At 39.3% G+C, this 18,628-nt stretch overlaps 1 protein-coding gene across 14 annotated transcripts in view; it reads right to left on the bottom strand.

Moving 5' to 3' along the window:
* MGA (MAX dimerization protein MGA) overlaps positions 1-18,628 on the bottom strand; it is a 58,985-nt gene that overhangs the window by 24,103 nt on the left and 16,254 nt on the right. For 10 of the 14 annotated variants that reach the window (XM_048305611.1, XM_048305607.1, XM_048305609.1 and 7 more), the window contains 12 exons: positions 16,898-17,828; positions 16,474-16,561; positions 16,244-16,339; positions 12,476-12,604; positions 11,021-11,119; positions 8,981-9,615; positions 7,971-8,328; positions 6,835-7,058; positions 5,843-5,983; positions 5,355-5,430; positions 3,468-3,988; positions 1,683-1,980 (listed from right to left, as the gene is read on the bottom strand). In XM_048305611.1, the coding sequence (XP_048161568.1) occupies positions 1,683-1,980; positions 3,468-3,988; positions 5,355-5,430; positions 5,843-5,983; positions 6,835-7,058; positions 7,971-8,328; positions 8,981-9,615; positions 11,021-11,119; positions 12,476-12,604; positions 16,244-16,339; positions 16,474-16,561; positions 16,898-17,828 (3,596 nt within the window). Of the gene's footprint in view, positions 1-78; positions 1,303-1,682; positions 1,981-3,467; positions 3,989-5,354; positions 5,431-5,842; positions 5,984-6,834; positions 7,059-7,970; positions 8,329-8,980; positions 9,616-11,020; positions 11,120-12,475; positions 12,605-16,243; positions 16,340-16,473; positions 16,562-16,897; positions 17,829-18,628 lie in introns of those variants that run through there. The other 4 variants (XM_048305617.1, XM_048305613.1, XM_048305618.1 and 1 more) reach the window with 4 other exon arrangements.

Genomic DNA, 18,628 nt, shown 5'->3' on the forward strand with positions numbered 1-18,628 from the left:
AACTTGCAGGTCAAAATTTCAATAGATTTCCTCTTCGTCGTTCATGAGGTGCTACAGTTGTAATTTCAGCATGAATTTGAGCCTCCTTTTTCTATGTACCTTACAATTAAATCAAAACCTTTATGGCAGTCCTGGATATGCCTTACATGTTAGAAATATGTCTGCCTTATTCCACTACTATAGCTCTTTACTGCATTTCTTCCCAGACACACAAAAGAATCAGGTCTTGAAGGCTTGTTCTTCATTGTGAAACTATGGACAATCCTAACTAACAGTGCAGGACAACAAACACCTAAATGAAACAATGAGTTCCAATTATTCTCTAAACCTCAAATTCTTTGTGTAACAGCTTGTGTCATCTTCCCCTTTTTATTGCTTCTTGGTTTTCATCCCCTTCTACTGTATTCGTCTTACACAGCCACAGGGGAAAGGGATGGGAGGGATACAGAGTTTCCCCTTCTAACTGCAGCAACATTCAGACTGCACACTGGATGGAACAAATTTAACTGATGGAAATTAATCACCGTGAGGAAGATCCTTTACCTCATCCCTTGCTCTCCAAGGGACCAGAATTTACTGCATTTTACATCACTCCAGATGCCTACAGATGAGTACAACAGCACTGAGATTATGGAGCAAGCCCAATTTAAACACTGCAGTTATTTATGCATACAGCATGTCTACCCTAGACTATGCCAGAACTGATACTTTTTACTTAAATCACTATGCAGCAATGACTTCACCCATCAGTGAAACACAGCCAGCTCTTTCAAATTGCATAAACACACGAAACAGCAAGTTTTATTACATGACAAGAAAAACAACACACCCATTTACGTAGCAATGAAAATTTAGGCAGAAAGAAACAAAATAATCAATCAGAAATTAAAGTTTTTCCAGGACACAGGTAACATCCTTTTCCCTTGCAAAGCTTCTTCAGATCTTTAAATTATGTGTGGGATTATGTGGATGGGTACTAGACTTCTTTTTTTAAACTCATGCAAAATGTAATAGTTAAAAGGCAACTTCCTCTCCTTCCATGCTGGGGTAACCATTTCAGTACCAACTCAGATAAACAAGTAACTCATGCATCTTCCAATCTTTTGGTTTTTTTTTTTGAACTCAAAGTGCTAAGTCCAACCCTGTTTAGCTTGTGAAATCCAATGAGATTAGAGGCTGGCGTGGTTATTGGCTGCACACCTGTTGATTTGCTAATCCAGATTTGGACCATCTTGTCTTTCACTGCTGCTTCACACATCTTTGGTGGTCACAAGAATTATGAGTGCAACATCAGCAGAAAATCTAACAGCGAAGAACCATGTATTAGTGATACTCATTTGAAGTTAATCTGTGTTTGATGAAAAGCAATTTTAAATGATAGTAACGGAACTCCAAACAAAAATCCCGGTTAATATCTGGCGAGTCTCCATCCACTCTCGCCTCTTGAAAATATGCTCTAGCAGCATTAATAAAACAACTAATAGTCAACATCTGTAATCTTACTCTGAAGTCAACATAAAACTTTTCGCTTTAAAGAGGTTATTTATTGCAGAGGCATCTTAGGCAGGCAATGCAGCCAAAGGCAGCATGCACCGTTGCACAGAAATCAACATTAATGCTGTACACTCACTCTGTACTTCAGCTTCACGCAATTTAAAACACAGTAATAAGTTCCAACCTACCTATCTGTCTCTGTGCTGGGACATGGGTTTTCAGAGTCGTCTCTGTGGGGGTTGAAGTAGTGCTGGTGGAAGATGTAGTTTTAGGAGCTGATGTTGTGCGCCCCTGGACTGATGGTGTCCCAGAAGCAGGTGTTTTAGCACTGGGTGCTACCTTGGAGATCACAGTACTGAGGGCTGCGATATCAAGTACTGTGGGCTGCAGCCTGCCTGTGATATAAGCTGCTAGCCGACTGGCAGGATGTAATGCCCCCATCTGTCCCAAAAGCAGTTTGGCCTGAGGATACCTTTTATCATTAACCTGAAAAAAGGGGAAAAGGGAAACTTTGTGAAAAGAATGCTAATTCACCACTTCTGGAGAGGTGTTTCATTCCATGGGACTCTTAAATGTCCTTTTCAAAAACCATTGCAATTCAGAATGGGAATTCCTAATTTCCTTATTGCCCAGGAGAACTTCAAACAACTCTTGTTTTATCTTTGTAATACAGATTTTAAATGCTGCTCAGACTCTGACATAAAACCAGAGAGTCCAAGGAACATGTGAAATCACTAAAATTAGCTAAGAGTGAAGCTAGCATCTGTTTTTCCTATCCCTTACTTATGCTGTAGTAGTCCTGAATAAAAATAGGTTCCCTAACTTAAGGACAACTTCGGATAAAATTCTCAAACCTCATTAAGACCTAGCATCACAAAAGAAAGAATACTGATGACATATACATTGAGACAAAACTCTAAAGAGCTTGTAAAAGCTGTACTAACTTTTTCCTTATCCACACTGTTGTTTGATACTGTAATTAAGGTATGATGAGCTCACTAACTTCGAATTTCAAGTTGTAGTGGTAATGGACTGCACAGGAAAAAAAACCAGAACATCTTTCTGCATGTCCGGCTTTATGCCTAGTGGACAATGCAAAGTTTTGGTAGTGATGCATTCTGCTTTCAAATTGTTTATTAATACCTTCTAAAAGCCAAATGCATTTAACACACTACTAAAATAAACAGTAGCTTTTATGGATCAACTTTTACTGAAGGTAAGAAATCTCCTAATTTTTTTCTCTCCACTAGTTTCTCTTTCTGAGAGTGTAACATCTGAAAAGTGTCATGAAAATATATTTTACTCTCATTTTCGGTTTTCCTGAAAGTGGTTTTACTATAATCACAAATAGCTATGATGGAAAAAGATCTTCACCCTAACCCTGCGGTTCCTACTACTAATTCTTACCACCAAGCCAGCAACACAAAACTGCAGGGAAAAGAGCCTTTGAATTTAGGATTATGAAGTCTCTTGATGAAAAACATATATTCTACAAAGAGGATTCAGGATGTTAGTGAAGATTAACAGTAAGCTGTAGCAAAAAGCAATTTAATGTTTACATTTTCGTTTTAAAGTTTTGTCCCAGTGTATACTTCGACAGAAAATATTCTTTTTGTGGACTCATACAGTCATTCACTTAGAAGCATTATGTGTCAAATGCACCTTCATGGGGTTCTAGAAAGACTTAAAAAGATCCTGAGAGAGATTCCGCACTTGGGTCAACAAGACCCAAATTACCAAAAAGACAAGTTAAACCATCAGATTTCAGAATTCCAATCCGATTTCTTGTTATTGAGTAAATCTTGAAAGGGACAAGCTTATGGAGAGGAATGCCACCAGATTCTAAGAACTCCTGTCCAGACAGGCACAAGACTATGTAGACAAATTAAAGAGTGTTCTCCCCTTCAAGGAGTTCTGGGATAGTACTGGATGAAGATGCATCTAATCTCCACAGTAAAGGCAGAGGGACCCACCTGAATCAAGCCCGAGGGGCTCGTATTAGCTTTGCATTTGTAGACAACCAGCTTTCCCGCAGGAGAAACCCCTGCATAAAAAGGCAAGCCTTTGCCCCAATGCAGCTTCTCCCGCAGTTTGTCCACTGGCTCTGCCCGCATGACCTTTACATTTTCTGAGTTATTGCATGACGCCACTGCGCTATCAGGAATCTCCAAGACAGGGATCTCAGGCTTCTCGTCCTTGTGCTGGTAGGACGGCACTGAAATTTTCACTTTGGAGGAGCAGACAGAAGGATGGTTCTCATCCTGGGCCTTGTATTCCGAAGCCAATTCAATAATGAAGCTACCCACTTTGAGGCACTGTGGCGCGTTACTGTTGATATGCTGTGATAAGATGGTCAAGATCTTATTGTGATCTTCCTCCAAGTTGCAGTCAGAGATAATCTCGATAAGTTTGGTTGGTTCACCTCGAGTGGTGTGATGAACATAGGAGGTGGAGAAAGAGTCCCCCTCACTACGGGAAGACCACCAGCTTTTCTCTGAGAAAGAATTGAAATAGGTTTCTGCAATACTATGGCATTTAATCACCTGGATAGTCAAACAATTTCATTCTGCCCACACCTCCACCCTTGTCTCAGCTCAGCTGTAGGCCAACAGCAAGTAAAAGAACTGTTCAAAGCATCACCTCCCCTTGTAGAGCTTCACAAGCAAGCCAAAACTCACTGCAAAACTAATGTAATTATTTCTCACGGTTCAATCCCTGCAGCCATACCACGTCAGGTTGTATCCCATTGCATCACAAGCTAAACAAAGCTGGGTTGTTTCAATACATAGGTAGAAGTTCTCCAAACACACCAACACAGTAGAAAGCATCACTGGTTATTCAAGAGACGGCACTTTTCTCTTGGAGTCAGAAAAGCACCCGTGTCCTATAATGGCATGAGAGGACACACAGCTAGCAGAACTGTCTTTTGCACAAGATGTGTGAACAGAAGCATGACCTTTGATGTCATTAGAGATACAACGTCCCTTTTTGCAAAACTGTAAGGATGTTGAGCCCTGTGTCCTGGCCATTTTAATTTCACCTACCAATGCACTGGCATTTTCAACTAACTGTATTATTTTTCCATTCCCATCCTTAAATGTAGAGTGTGCTGTTGTATTCATTAAACAGTAAAAAAATAAGCTCAAAAAGGCAGATATAGTTCATTAGCAGATGACATAATGCCTCTAGTAAATGTCTCATTTTAAGGCTTGTAACATGATTTGGGCCGCTTCAGACTGAAAGAGAACACGGATGTCCTAGCCTACTTCTTCATGAACTAGAAACTCAAACCCAGTATCTGTAACATAGCAAAACTTCAATCTTTCAACTTGAACTGAAGAAATTCAGTTATCAAATAATTCCAAATAAAGCCCAGGCACTTCCTTGTCCCATACAATTCTATGTCAAGAATATGAGGATCCCATCCTCCCAGTACTAGTTGGATATTTAATTTTTCAGTAACTACAAAGTAATAGTAAAGAAAAGAAGAGGGAGAAAAAAATACCCAGACAAAGCAAAACCATTCATCTCCATTTCTTCCCAAGTACCTAATCAACTCTCTTGAAGACAAGTGTCGTGCAGTTTTATCTCTTATTGCTAAACAAGCTGCTGCAGCACAGGTCATTTTACATTTAGAGCAGCAGCAAGTACTGGATATTTAGTCTGCTGTACCTCCATGTGCCTCCCTCCCCCCCAGCTGCTAAGAGAACTGTATGCATATCATAAGATTTTTATTAACAACTGTAGTAACTCCCCCAGCAAACAGACTTCTGTTTCATCAGTAGCTACTTTTTTTAAGAAATACCACAAAAACGTGTAACTACCAAGAGGTTGAATTATACTCACGACTCAGCTCTTACCTTTGGATTTATTAGTGTCTTTGTCTACCTCACAGGTTGCCTTCACAGGAGGCTGAAGCTCTGGTTCATGCTCCTGCTGGAGGAAAGAAATGCAAGGAAATATTCACCCTATACATCTCACTTCCACACTAAAAATTACAGCACAAAATGAACTAGTTCACCCCAAATCATAAATATATGCTGTGTTTGACAATGTTACAGGTTTCATCTTAGAAGGGCTCTATTAACAATGAACATTTAAGCCTTACATAATAATGTACTTGTGGCAGCCAGGCATTTCCCCAGGTGAGACAATGTGTAGCATAGTAACAGCGTAAGTTTACCAGCACTGCAAAGCGATTTAGGCTCCAGCTTCCACAGCCCTACCACCATCAAATGCAAGTCAAGCCCTCATGTCATGTAGGAGTTTCTGGGGAAAAAATTACTTAAACATTTTCAATATTTCTGCCTGCTCTATAATACACACTAGTTACAGTATAACTTCGTACCTTTACACTACAACTCTGTGAATCACTTTTGTCTTTTTGCTGCTTTTTCTCCTCTCTCCTGTGTGCATAGGCTCGCACCCTTGCACAAGTCATCAAACTTTCAAAGTACATGTAGACAGGATCCTTGTCCTCCTCTCGAATCTAAAAGAAAAAAAAAATAGACAAAAACTTCTCCTCTCTGTTCGAGATGCACATTGGATTCACGGAACAGCTTTGCTTTCTAACAACACTTCAACATAATTGCTTCAATAGAAAGAGTCAGAGAAAAGTCCAGCATTTAAAGCTAGATCTGCCCTCTCAGTATCATCACATAGTCCAGTCTGCCACCACCAGCCTCCAAAAATTAAAAAAAATTCTTCTAAGTGAAGAAACAAATCCTAAGTGTCATGCATTGTTTAACATTATCTGGTATACATTAAATAACTACTCTGGTATGTTTGTTCTTCAGATATAACTACACTCAACTCTATGGCTGTTTTTCCTCTACTGCTGTTGTTGCTTTTTTCTGATGCTAAGGTGAGAGGAGACACAAAGCCAGATTCTTAGAACACTGGCAGTGAAACCTCAAGGACAAAAAAAAAAAATTACAGAACTACACTGAACACTCTATGTCTGTATCCAAACATTTTTTGCATGTAATTCATACTTAGATAGGCTACATTATGTAGCTAATTACTTTTATAAATATTACAGTACTAATAATAATCTCGACAAAAATAGCATATAATACTGTATTTTTAAATGAGGCTATTAGTGAACCATAATCACTTTCCACCATCTCCATATTGCTACAGTAAATTCTCAACAGAAGAGGGACATAGTTAAAGATTTGTATACAATCAATTCATCCTAGCTTATCAACACACCTATGGGCAGTCAGTCCTAGGCTTTCACCTCAAACTTCTCTAGAATTGCCTAGCACAGAAGCTTTTGGCAGTATTTGTTTTAATTTTCAGTACAAAGAAAAACATGCATCTCTTTTTTTCTCTTACCACTGGATTGGGTCTAGGAGTGTACATTCTGCCTGGTTTTGTTCCACTGGAAGATCTGTTCTTACTAGAAAGCAAGACCTCTGGGTTGGGCAGTACCATAGATTTAACTGGTTCAGTAACAGATGGTGTTGGGACATAAATTGGCTCTGGATCTACTTCACCTTCTACTTTCACCCACAATGGACAATTCCTAACAGGTGGTTCTGGCTCTGAGTCACAGATAGCTGAAAAAAAAGAGAAAAAACCAAAAATTACTTACAAGTGAAACACCATCTATCACAGCAGTAACAGAATTTTTTGTTTGCGTTTGAGGTCTAGCCATGCAGCTAGTTCAAACTGCCAGAAAATTCTGCTGGTTGCTTTTCTTGCCTCAAATTCTAGTCGAAAGTGACTGGGATTTGTCTACAAGAAAGAAGAAATAAAAATAAAAATGTTTCTACACTAGTCCTCGTTTCTCATTTTTACTGTGATAGAAGATACACAAAAACACTGAAAATTAGTGACCTTCACTGATGGTACATACTGAAAAACTGGGTGACACCCAAAAAAATCCCAGACCTGTATACTGCAGTTGTATGGAAGAAATAATTTATTCCAGTAGAACACCAGAGAATACTTTGTTTTAGCTATTCCTAAAAGTATGGTTAGGAAGAAACTGAAAATGTAAATTCAGACACGATTTCTACCAATTTGGTTTTCTGAGCATACCTTAGGCCAGATCTGAAATTACCATAAATAACTGTATTTTCAATGAAATCCATGAACTATACAGCTACTTACAGCAACTGAAAACACAGCTCTAGATACTTAATTCATTAACAGGGAAAGATAAGAGCACTGTAACAGTGAACATTACCAACAATGACAGAAGTAATTATCTCGTATCCATAGCCTTTAAAGACATTTGGAGAGTTGAACAAGAGTTTAAACTACCAAAACGAAACTCCAGCTATTTGATTCAATAAATAACTACATAGTGCCCAAAATGCTGATCACGTAAGTAAGAATTTAAAAAAAAAAAAAAGGAAAGGTGTTATTTCCTGTAAGTCAGCTGGATTTAGAAATGGCATCACTACTACATCCTAATAAAAAATGCCCAAGACTGGTTGTTTGCTGTAATCTCCACCAATACTCACTGTATTCCACCCTTTTCCTCTTCTTCCTGTCTTTCTGCTTCATCTCCTCTTCTTCCCCATCACCCTCTTCTTCCACATCTTCATCCTCTTGCTGTTGTCCTTTTGTTCCGAACAGCACAAGCTTTCCACGCACAGCCTTTTTCATCATTTTCTTATGTTTTGATCCTCCCTTCACCAGCATGACCTTTCTCTTGAGGCAGGTACACCCAAACATACAGTCTGGCCTGCGGCAGTGGGTAGGCTGACGTTTCTCCAGTGCCAGACTGGCACATATGCAACCCAGTCGGCAGAAATCATTGTTGCACGGAGGTGCTCGTCGTCTTATTATTTTGTGGATAGGTTTGCTTTTAAGAGATGCCTAAAAGAAGTTTTAAAGAAGCATAGACTTCAAATTTTAGTAAGAGAAATATTTTAGTAAAATTAAATCAAGCATATGCAAAATTGCTATTCAAAGTTCATTTAGAAAACCCCTCCAGTTACACTGTCTACATATGAAAACTTGTCCTCTATACAAAAAGAAAACCAAAAAAACCCAACAGAACAGAGTTTGCATTTGAAGTCTTTTGAGAGGCAACTGGAGAAAGCAAAACCATCCTGGTAATAAGCAGGATGTGAAAAAAGCAAAAGAAGTTATCATATGACAAGCAGATTACATGACCAGGATTTTCTTGCAGTTAGCTCAACAGAAAACATAAAAAGGAAAATAGCAAGGAAATGCAGTTACTGAATAACAATTGTATTAACCCAAATTTTTAATGGTGAAAATTTTAAACAATTCAAATTATTAATAATTTGTATCAACACACTATTATCACAAGTAGTTTTTTCACATACTGCTAAGTCAGCACTCCTCAAGTTTCACTGCAAAGACTACACCACAAAGGAATCTCATGCCTTATCATGATCCTTAGCAGCTTCGGTCTTATTTTCTGCATCTCTATGCAACATCCGTAAGTGGGCAGATTAAAAAAAGCAACAGTACAGAAAAGAAAGAACCATTACAGATCTACCTGAGCTGTAAGCAGGGTTGCCAGAGAGATGTCTGCTCGCTCTTCTGTAATATAGGTCCGTGGTTTCCCATCCCAGAGAGCACAGTCTTCCAAGTCCATTAACTTCACTTGAGATTTAGACAAACCTGGTGGACGAAGTGCTTGTTGATGCTGTGGTGCTTGACGCAAACTGATCTGCTTTGGAAACGTGTTTTCATCCACAGTTGGCAGAGCACAACCATCTGCTTGGTTACTCGAACTGCTAGCAGACTTGGCAGCCTTTTCCCCTGATGAGTTCTGTTTCTGCTTTGCAGGAAAAGGTGAAGGCAGAATAGGCTTGTAAGATTTTATTCTACTGATTGTAGATGTCTGTCTGGTTTGAGTCTTTGTCTTCCTAGAGGTAGATGATGGAGGAACAGGCTTGCATGTGTAAGATGTTGATGGAATTACAGTGGACTGCTTCTTTAAAACACTGTCGAGCGTTCGAACATAGCTAGTGCTCTTAGTGGGAAGCTGATACACCACAGGAGAAGTGGGAGTGTTAGAAGAGAATCCCATACTTGTTTCCATCAATTTCCCTTCATTTTCCAGGTACTCATCCAGCTTGTCACTACAGAATGCTGAGCGATTCTTCAAAGAACCTTCTGAACTGCCACCTAAATAAATGAAGAGTACTTTAACTCCTGAAGTTAAATCTTATCATAATTAAACACCGTAGGATAGGTAAATACATCTCCAAAAAATGCACTCCTCTACAAGAACTGTATATAACATAGGCACACCAAATATAATCCATTCTGAAACACAACCAGCAGCCTGCACAACTGTTTTTGTGGAGATCTTGCACACGTATTTGTGGTGGGTTGGCCTTGGCTGGACTCCAGGTGCCTGCCAAGCCACTCTATTACTCCCCTTCTCAGCAGAATAGACAGTTGATAGTAAGCTGCAAAAAACCTCATGGGTCAATATAAAAGCAGTTTAATAAAGTAAAAGCAAAGGCCATGTGTGGAAGCAAAGGAAAAGAAAAGATTTGTTCTCTACTTCCCATCAGCAGGTGATGCTCAGGCACTTCCCAGGAAGCACGGCTTCAGAACAAGAAGCAGTTACTCCAGAATACAAACATCGTAAGTAACAAATGCCCTCCCTCCGTCTCCATTTTCTTAGGCTTTTACTGCTGAGCAGACGTACATCATGGAATATCCCTTTGATCAGTTTGGGTCAGCTGTTCTATGTTCCCTCCCAAGACCATGCCCACCCACTGGCTACTGCTGAGGGGGGAATGTTGAGAGGCAGTCTTGGTGCGTGCGAGCACCGCTCAGCAGTAGCCACAACACTGGTGTGTTACCAACACCTTCCCAGCTGCCAGTGCAGAGCACAGCACTGAGAGCGCTGCTGTGGGGAAAACAAACTCCAGCTCAGCCAGACCCCACACAGCATTCATGCACGAAACCACTACAGGGCTTCTGTGCTTCTATTCTTACTTTGTTTGTCCTAAGCACCTGGCCTATCTGGTATAGCATGACGTATCTGGAATACTCCAACACAACACTGCATAGAAGTGCAGAAGGTACCATTTAAATATTTGATCTAAAGTAAAAAACTGGCAAATTTTCAACAGTCCATTTGACATATGGCAAAGTAATCAAATATGTGAGGAATACGTGCTCTAACTGGAGTTTAAGATACACCAATATAAACGAAAATTACTCAGGTTCCTTAGGGTCCCTGAGGCAACAGAATTCTAGAATTACCACACTTCCATATAAACTTAAAACACAAACAAAACCAAAACTATTACACCTTTGCTCTTCACTTGAGCCTTCTGTGTACCACAGAACACATATTTTTATCTTACTCAAAGTTTCTCTCTTCCCTCATTAATCTCCATTCTGACTATGGAACCAGTACTAAAAAACTCTTTAATCATAACAGTTTCAATATAAAAAAAAAAATCTCTCATTAAGACACACAAATACCAGATTGCAAGGTCTATGGAAGGTCAAGAAAATGGCCACATGTTGGAAATATGTACATTGATCTCTCTCTTTTTACTTTTTTTACCTTCATTTCTGGAAGCACCATGAAGCTTCCCTCGCCAGCCTTTGATTTTTGTGAAATCGTTTGTCTTTCCTGTCCTGGAAACAAAAGGAAATCCACTATCTGGAAAAGAAGAAATCTAGCCTCAGTTTATGAACCAAGTTTGATTGTATTAGTGTCTTAGCAAACTCTGCTTATTCCTTTTCAGGGATAGGTGAACAGTAGCAAAATCAAAAGGTTTGAAGCAACTTGATTTTCACTTTTTTTTTAATTAACAGAGTATTTAACAAGGCCAAGCTTCCTGTAGAGTTCTGCTCTATGGCCGAGCATCTGCTATCCCATACAAAAAGTGTTTCCTTTATTTTCAGTTTTAATCTCCTTAGCAATGTGCAAAAGCAGTTGGCTCCAAGAGACTAATGGGCCAATGAACTAATTAGTAGGCTAAAATGGAACAGGCAGGTTTTGAGCTGATACTACAGCCTCACTCAGCAAGAAGAGTAATTTGATTCTCTCCCCTCAGTTGAGCCAATGACCTCTATGACACCTGCAGAAACTTGGTTCAACGTTCTGACAAATTCAGATGAGTTTCAATTAGGGGCATGGACAGTGAATAACCACAGAAGGAAAACAGTAACATCTCTGTCAAGTTATGCATCAACTGTGGGAACTAAGATGGAATGTTACAATATTAACAGGGATCTGTGTGGCCATTTAACATATTGTTAGGCTAGAAATAATTGCACTGGACACTAAGCTGACTGAGGTCTTCTGAACTGAATCTTCCTCTCCTGCAGTGTAAACAATCTGAAATTCAACGTCTGCCTCTACCAGCTCTTAAAAGCACTAGACTAAGAAAGACCTAAGTAATCAGAACATTACAGTGGGAGAAGCAGTTAAGTAGAAGGCAGATAAGTATATAAGATGGACTTTGTCCATCCAGTTCACTATTAAAAACAGTACCTAACAACAGTATGAGAATCATAGTCACAGTATAATGAGAAATCCACTTGTTTGGATACCAAGCAAGTTTAAAAAAGAACAATCAGTCACAACTCTTGTAATAAATAATTATAATGAAGTTATAGGGTAGCCCCTACATGGCATCTCAAGGTCTTCTGGAAAATTCCGATACTCAGCTCTGTTAAAAACAACTTTTTTTTTTGTTTGGTATGTGAGCAACATCAGACAAATTCAGATTGCTTAAGCCTTTTCTGAGCAATTTGAGAGGTCAGTATAAAATAGATACTATTACCGGACCACAGCCATTCCAAAACGGCAACCCCAAACACAATCCAGCTGCAATTACTCAGGACTCCTTGCCCAGTAACCATGTAATGATCTAAGGAAGTTCTCCTATTTCGTCACTTTAGTTTTAATCTCTTTAGATACCAAGTTGAACTAAATAGCCCTTCTCTTCTTCTCATCACTGATAACAAAAAAGTGACACTTGAGATTACAGCAAATTCATATTCTACACACCTGGAGAATTGGGGTTGGTACCTGGATAGCTCCACAGAGAGTAATTTGAGTAGGAAAGTGGAAGCTGCACACCCAAATACTTCAAGTCGATGCTCATTGTTGGGTCCACAGAATTCAACTTCAGTCCCACTACAAGAAGCAAGCATCAGTAAATATCTCAATGCAGCAAGATGTTAGAAAAAAGAAAGTTAAGATATTTACTAAAAGATAAACCATTCAGTTACCATGGGCTTTTCTGGCATTCACCCACCATTTTAAGAGACTTGAAAAAAAGCATTAGTGCTATAACAGTTACACTGGATTTATAGCAGGTATAAATTAAAGAGTATTTTACACTATGGGAATTTGAGAAAAAAAATTGAATTACTTTTCATAGTTTTTTTGATTGCTACTGAAGTTTTCAAAGAAATTTATTAACCACAGTGCCAGTGTTGTAATAAATCTCATAATAAAACCTTTTGTCTGTTTTTCTGAAGAAGTCAGCACCATTTACATCTTTGAAGGCTAGAGTTACTCTCTGAACCTAACACAACTGACTGACACTTCATATCCCTAAGTTACCAAGCCTGCCAGCAGTACTTATACATCCCCGTTTGCACAGAGCTAAACTCATGCAAGAACACATACCAAGCATATATCAGTTTCAACCAGCAGTAAGAGACAACAAACCACATTTTAGGTCTGAAGAATGTGTGTGTGTTTGATTGACTGTTATGATATAAAAATGAGTTTAGACAGCAATTTCAGGACTCGGGTTAACAAATTCTCCAAAGCTCAGCACGTTACGGTTTTCCCCAGTCTTGGCGCTTCACAATAAAACAGCTTCTCCCCCCCGCCCCCCCCCCCGAAACAGGTGGGAAAATGGCTATAAAGAAACTAAATCTCTGTTGTTACAGGCACTGAAGTATTTGTGATGGCAATCAACATGTTCCTTCACTAACAACCCCCAATACTCAAATGAAAGATTTACTTGGTAACAAAAGCTATCTTTGTCAATGGCAAAACAAATATAGATATAGAAATGCTGAGGAAAGCAAAAGCTAGGAAAATTGATATTGCACCTTCTCAGAAAATATTGTTACACTGAATTAAAGAAATCACTGTCTATCAAATTCAGCTCACAGCTGGGAGCTGAGAACATGTTTTGATCTTTAGCTATAGAAACTTACAAATGTTGCTCCTGTTGCCCACAAGTTTGAAATGAATACATTAAATGTATGCATCTTGAAACTGAAAATGTATGACTTGACAAGGCTCAAGAAACAAAGTAGTGTTTGCATGTACAGTAGAAACCTTGTGCTAGCTGTACATGTTTATGTTCACAAGTGGAAACACAGTGACCAGATTACTAGAAGCCTGAAAACGATTTGACATGAAACAAATCTCAGGCAGGGTGGTTTAAACAGATACTGTTATCAAAGACAGTCTAGTGAGATGTAATTTTCATATCTACATAGGGAAAATGAGAAGCAAGTCAATCTGGCATTTTGTATAAAAACATGTCAACTGACAAATGTCAAGATGCCAACCATTTCTTTTCTCTACTCAAGTACAATGGAAAGAGTAGAGAGTTTATTTTTCTTCACACTCCTTTCTGTCACCTGCAAAATCAAGCCTATCTTTGTTTTACACTCAAAAATAAGAACATCACGCATGCACAATATCTATTATTTCAGTTCAGAATCATGAAATAAAAAACACTGAGACAAAACCCAAGAGCGATGAGTCCAAGAAGTGCAACGTCTAACGACGGCAGACAGTATGAACAGAAACAGTTAAGTATTATGTCAGTAAAGACATCCCCATACACAACAGGTGAACTATCACTTTTTAAAATTTCTATCATCTCCAGAGCCTTGCTAAATTTCAGTTGCTGTAAGCAAACAGTAGCAAATGAAGAACTTTAAGAACTCTCTCCTCCCCATCAGCTGCAGCTGATTAATCTGAAATATGAAACATGGCAACAGTGCCGTCAATTTTCAAGAATATAATCAGGGATTCAAATTAGCTCAGATAAAAGAAGCATCCCATTGCATTTGCAATGCTCCAGCAGGAGCTTTCCTTTTAACACACTTATGTTGGATTTCCTTCTTTCTGAAGCATCTTCCTGCAATTCTGCCTCTAAGATGTAGACAGCCTCGATTACCCTGTTATTAACTTCACAGATCAAGAGCAATTGTGGGGCTCAGGTACAGCTTCAACATTTCATTAGTGAATCTCAAAAAGAATCTTAAACTTCTCAACTACACTGCTGAGAATCAAAACCAGAGTTAACATCAAAACTGCTATGTCTGTTCCTTCCACAATCTCAAATCTGCAAGGTAAGAGATCTGTAACTATTTGGTAGATGAAGGTAATCTGGAGAAAGTCTGGTTCCTTGTTCACATGCAGCAGATGAAGTCTAACAACGAAAGTATTCATATTGTAATTCACTTTACAGCCTGATCAGACTACATCTATTGTAGTAACCTCTTGCTGCCAATAGTTTTCCCATATCTTCTTTTCCCTCTAAAAATTAGAAGCTGTGGTTCATCTCCATCACTGCTGAATTGCAATTTCACTATTTAATAGGCTCAGCAGATTACCATCCAACACTGGAAATGATGGTCATAACCACGCAAGAAAATCAAAATTCTTCAGATGTCTCTTTCTTAGCCTAATGCTTGACATTTCTTGTCCATTTTGTAGTATCTCTGAACTGCTCAAAACCCTTCAGAGGGCAACTCACACTTCAGCTGGAGAAAAAGCATGTGGGTTGTACATGTTCCCAGTTGCAGGATCGTCTCATAAGTAAAACAGCCCTCACTAGTGCTGTACTTGCCAATCTATCCATGGTTGCCAACACACTGTAATTTTATGATACTTTCTTGGGTAAAGGTAACACCTAGGAGGTCCACAATAAAATCCTAAAAAGGCTTAACATCGCTAGTTCTCATCATACCCCATGCATAAACCATTCAAGATAATCCAATGTTCTTCACCACAGAAGCTCTGTGAGGGCCCAGAACAGCTCGTATCATAGTCAAGATCAGTACCTGGAGTCTCAGTCCCTACAGTATTACAGTTATGTGTTTGAAACACTCAGTGCCAGAACCTCAGGAGTATGAAGTACAACACTTCCATGTGTATCAATAATTTCATCACCTGCTCTGATGCCTATGTTAATGCCATTGGTCTCAGGACTACTATTGCTGATGTCTTTCAACATCATCAGTAGAAAGAACACGAAGCTCCACTCTGTGGATCCTTGACTTTCCTCCATCTACCTCAAGATAACATTGCATATAAATAGATCACAAACTGCAAGTACCTCAGCTTGGCCCTTTTACATGGCTAGGGAACAGGATGAATAGGGACTCAAAGAAATTAGGACCCAAAACACAGTAAATGTCTTAGTTAAGTGTTCCTGGATCTCTAGCTATTCTAGTACCAGGAAATGCCTACTTTTATGAAGGAGTAAAACCAACTCCATCTGCTTTCAGCCAGGTTTACATCATTACAAAACAGGCACTGTTGGAAGGCTCAGCAACTTTTGCAAGAGGCACATAACATGCAGACTCTTGCTCTCCTGTTGGAGAGTCAGGATTCACCTTTTGACACCTCCAAATTTTCTAGTTTGCAACAGAAATGTGTGCAAATGAAAAGACAGGTCCCAGCTTTATTAGGCATATACAGTATTGGCACCAGTAGGAAATTATCAGCTCAGTATGACTAAGTGTAACGATCAACCAGGTGCAGCAGTATGTACACCACCACTCCACCACTTACCTTCCTGAAGGCTAGGATGTATTACTTGTTTATGCCTCAAGGTCTTCAGCTCTTCCATCAACTCCTTTTCCAGTACTTGTATCCTTGCTTGACAATCTACTCAAAAAATAAGAGAACATAGAAAAAACATTTGCCATGCAAAAAAACTGACTTCATTATTAATTTTTCAGTGTATCTTTACAAATTCCCTTATTGCAGGGAAGAGCCACTCACAAAAAAAAAAAAAGTACCTGGATCACTTGTAGTCGACAGGGGAGCCTGAAGATTCTGTGATTCTTCTCCACCAGCTCTATCAACAGTGTTAATGTCAAGAGCTTCCTACATACATGAAGAGCCTTGAGTAAGTTAAGATACCTTAAAACACTTAGATGCAAACTAAGCCACATCAAATATCACCAAATTACTCAAAACATGAGACTGTTTCATAAACAAGCATGCATTTTTTTTATACAGAACTCTAAGTTCCACTACTTTTTCCTAAGCTGCAAGAAGAAGTAAGACAATGTTATAAGTAACATAGGGTCAAAATACGAACAGATTTGGAAAGAGGCCACAAAACTCCAAACTCAGGTTAAAAGAACATGTAACTTCAGCTTGTAAGCACAAAGGGCTTTAAAAGGTTTTTGGATTTTCCTCACAACAGTGAGATTTTACCTTTGATGCAAAGGACACAAAAAGAACACCATCAACATCTTCAAGGTCCGGTTTAACATCTGGAAGGATACTGCCAGGCTCCAGAGAAGTGCTCTTGCTCGTTACTACAGTTTTCCCTATACCTTTAGGTGGTCGACCAGCCTTGGAAATTTTCAGTTTCCGTGGCCTTCCTCTTTTATTTGTAACTGATGATAAGGTGGTTTGGTTGTTACCAGAGCCTTTGAGGGACATAGGGTTCTTCAGTATCCCAGGCCTTTTTCTGCCACACATCTCCTTATCCGGAAAGTCACAACTTACTGAGCCCCTGAGATTAAAATTAGGTGATTTGGATACAGCCCACTGGGCCGCTCCGATTGAACAGTATTTCTGTGACATTTTACTCCCAGGAGATTCTTTTTTCATAACTAACTCCTCAGGCACAGGGACTGTGCCTGAGCAGGAGTCTTTGTGATTTTCAGAACACATGGGCAAGGAATCCAGGACTGCACCCAAAGGTGATTTCTCCTTTTTGCAAGAGGAAAGCATGGTCTGGGGCAGCTCAGATATCTTCACTGTACTCTTTGTGACTGCACAAGGTTCCAAATAGACCACAGGCATCTTACCACTATCCAGTTTTAACATTTTTGCTTTGGCAACGCCTGAAGGACTGGTTAGCATACGCTTCCTAGACCTGAATTCTCCATCAATTCCATCTGTTTCATGGCGTCTCATTAGGTGTTTTTGTACAATGGGATCATCATCCTCAGTGTTGGAATACTCATCAGTTTCTTCATCTGTGTCTTCCTGTTTCACAGTTATTTCCTGTGTGCAAATATTTGACCCGTAGTCATAGTCATCTACTGGCTCCTCTTTAACGACTACATTGAAGTGTCCATTTGGGTCCAGTGGAGATGCCACACGGGAATTGCTTTCGTAACTGCTAGCAATGGAACTGGGGTGGGAGGGAGGGGACAAAACCAAAACACAACGTAAGATCTTTATGAAATCTCCTTCACCACAATTCCGCCATCTCCCATAATCCTTTGTTACATATTGTAAAAAGCTTCCAAAATGCTCCCAGACATAAGTCTGCTAAATAAGCTGTCACTTACAAGCTTATGTTTTTAGAAGTAAACACTCAAGAAACCCCAAGAAGTTGCCATTATTAAGAACAATCCAACTTCTTATCTGAAGGCAGCAGCACAACTTCCTTCCTTGCGAATATCAGGGTGACATTTGCACTTTTTCCTCTTTTACTCAGCATGAACTCACGATAAGCTGTCATATTTGAAATGCTCAAGAAGTGGCCTTAGTTTGCTGTGTATCTCGTTAAGACACTAAAGCCATTGTGCTTGCAAGTAATAAGCCAAGTGAGCCCTTAATGCACCAAAATTTTAGTTAATGCATGCTGAAGCCACATACTGACAACTCCTAAATTCAACTGTTATTTGAACACTTACAGAATACTAATATCCTACTGAATCCTGCTGCATTTTCCACTAGGTCTGAGTACTAACCTAACCAGAATTCAAAATAGCATGCATTAGATACTGAAGACTAACAGTACAGGCAGCTACACTCTGATGATGGGCTTCTCTGAGGGCCAGACACATCACTCAAAGAACTACAGTCACCAGTTTTGTTTAGTGTATCAGAACCCAGCTCCTTGTCATAAGAGAAAACTGCTAAGGTATGAAGCCAGAAACTCACATCCAGAATAGAACTCAGAAAAAAAAGTCAGGACTTATTTAC

This window comes from Corvus hawaiiensis, chromosome 6 (assembly GCF_020740725.1).
Source record: "Corvus hawaiiensis isolate bCorHaw1 chromosome 6, bCorHaw1.pri.cur, whole genome shotgun sequence".
In the NCBI taxonomy this organism is placed as follows: Eukaryota; Metazoa; Chordata; class Aves; order Passeriformes; family Corvidae; genus Corvus; species Corvus hawaiiensis.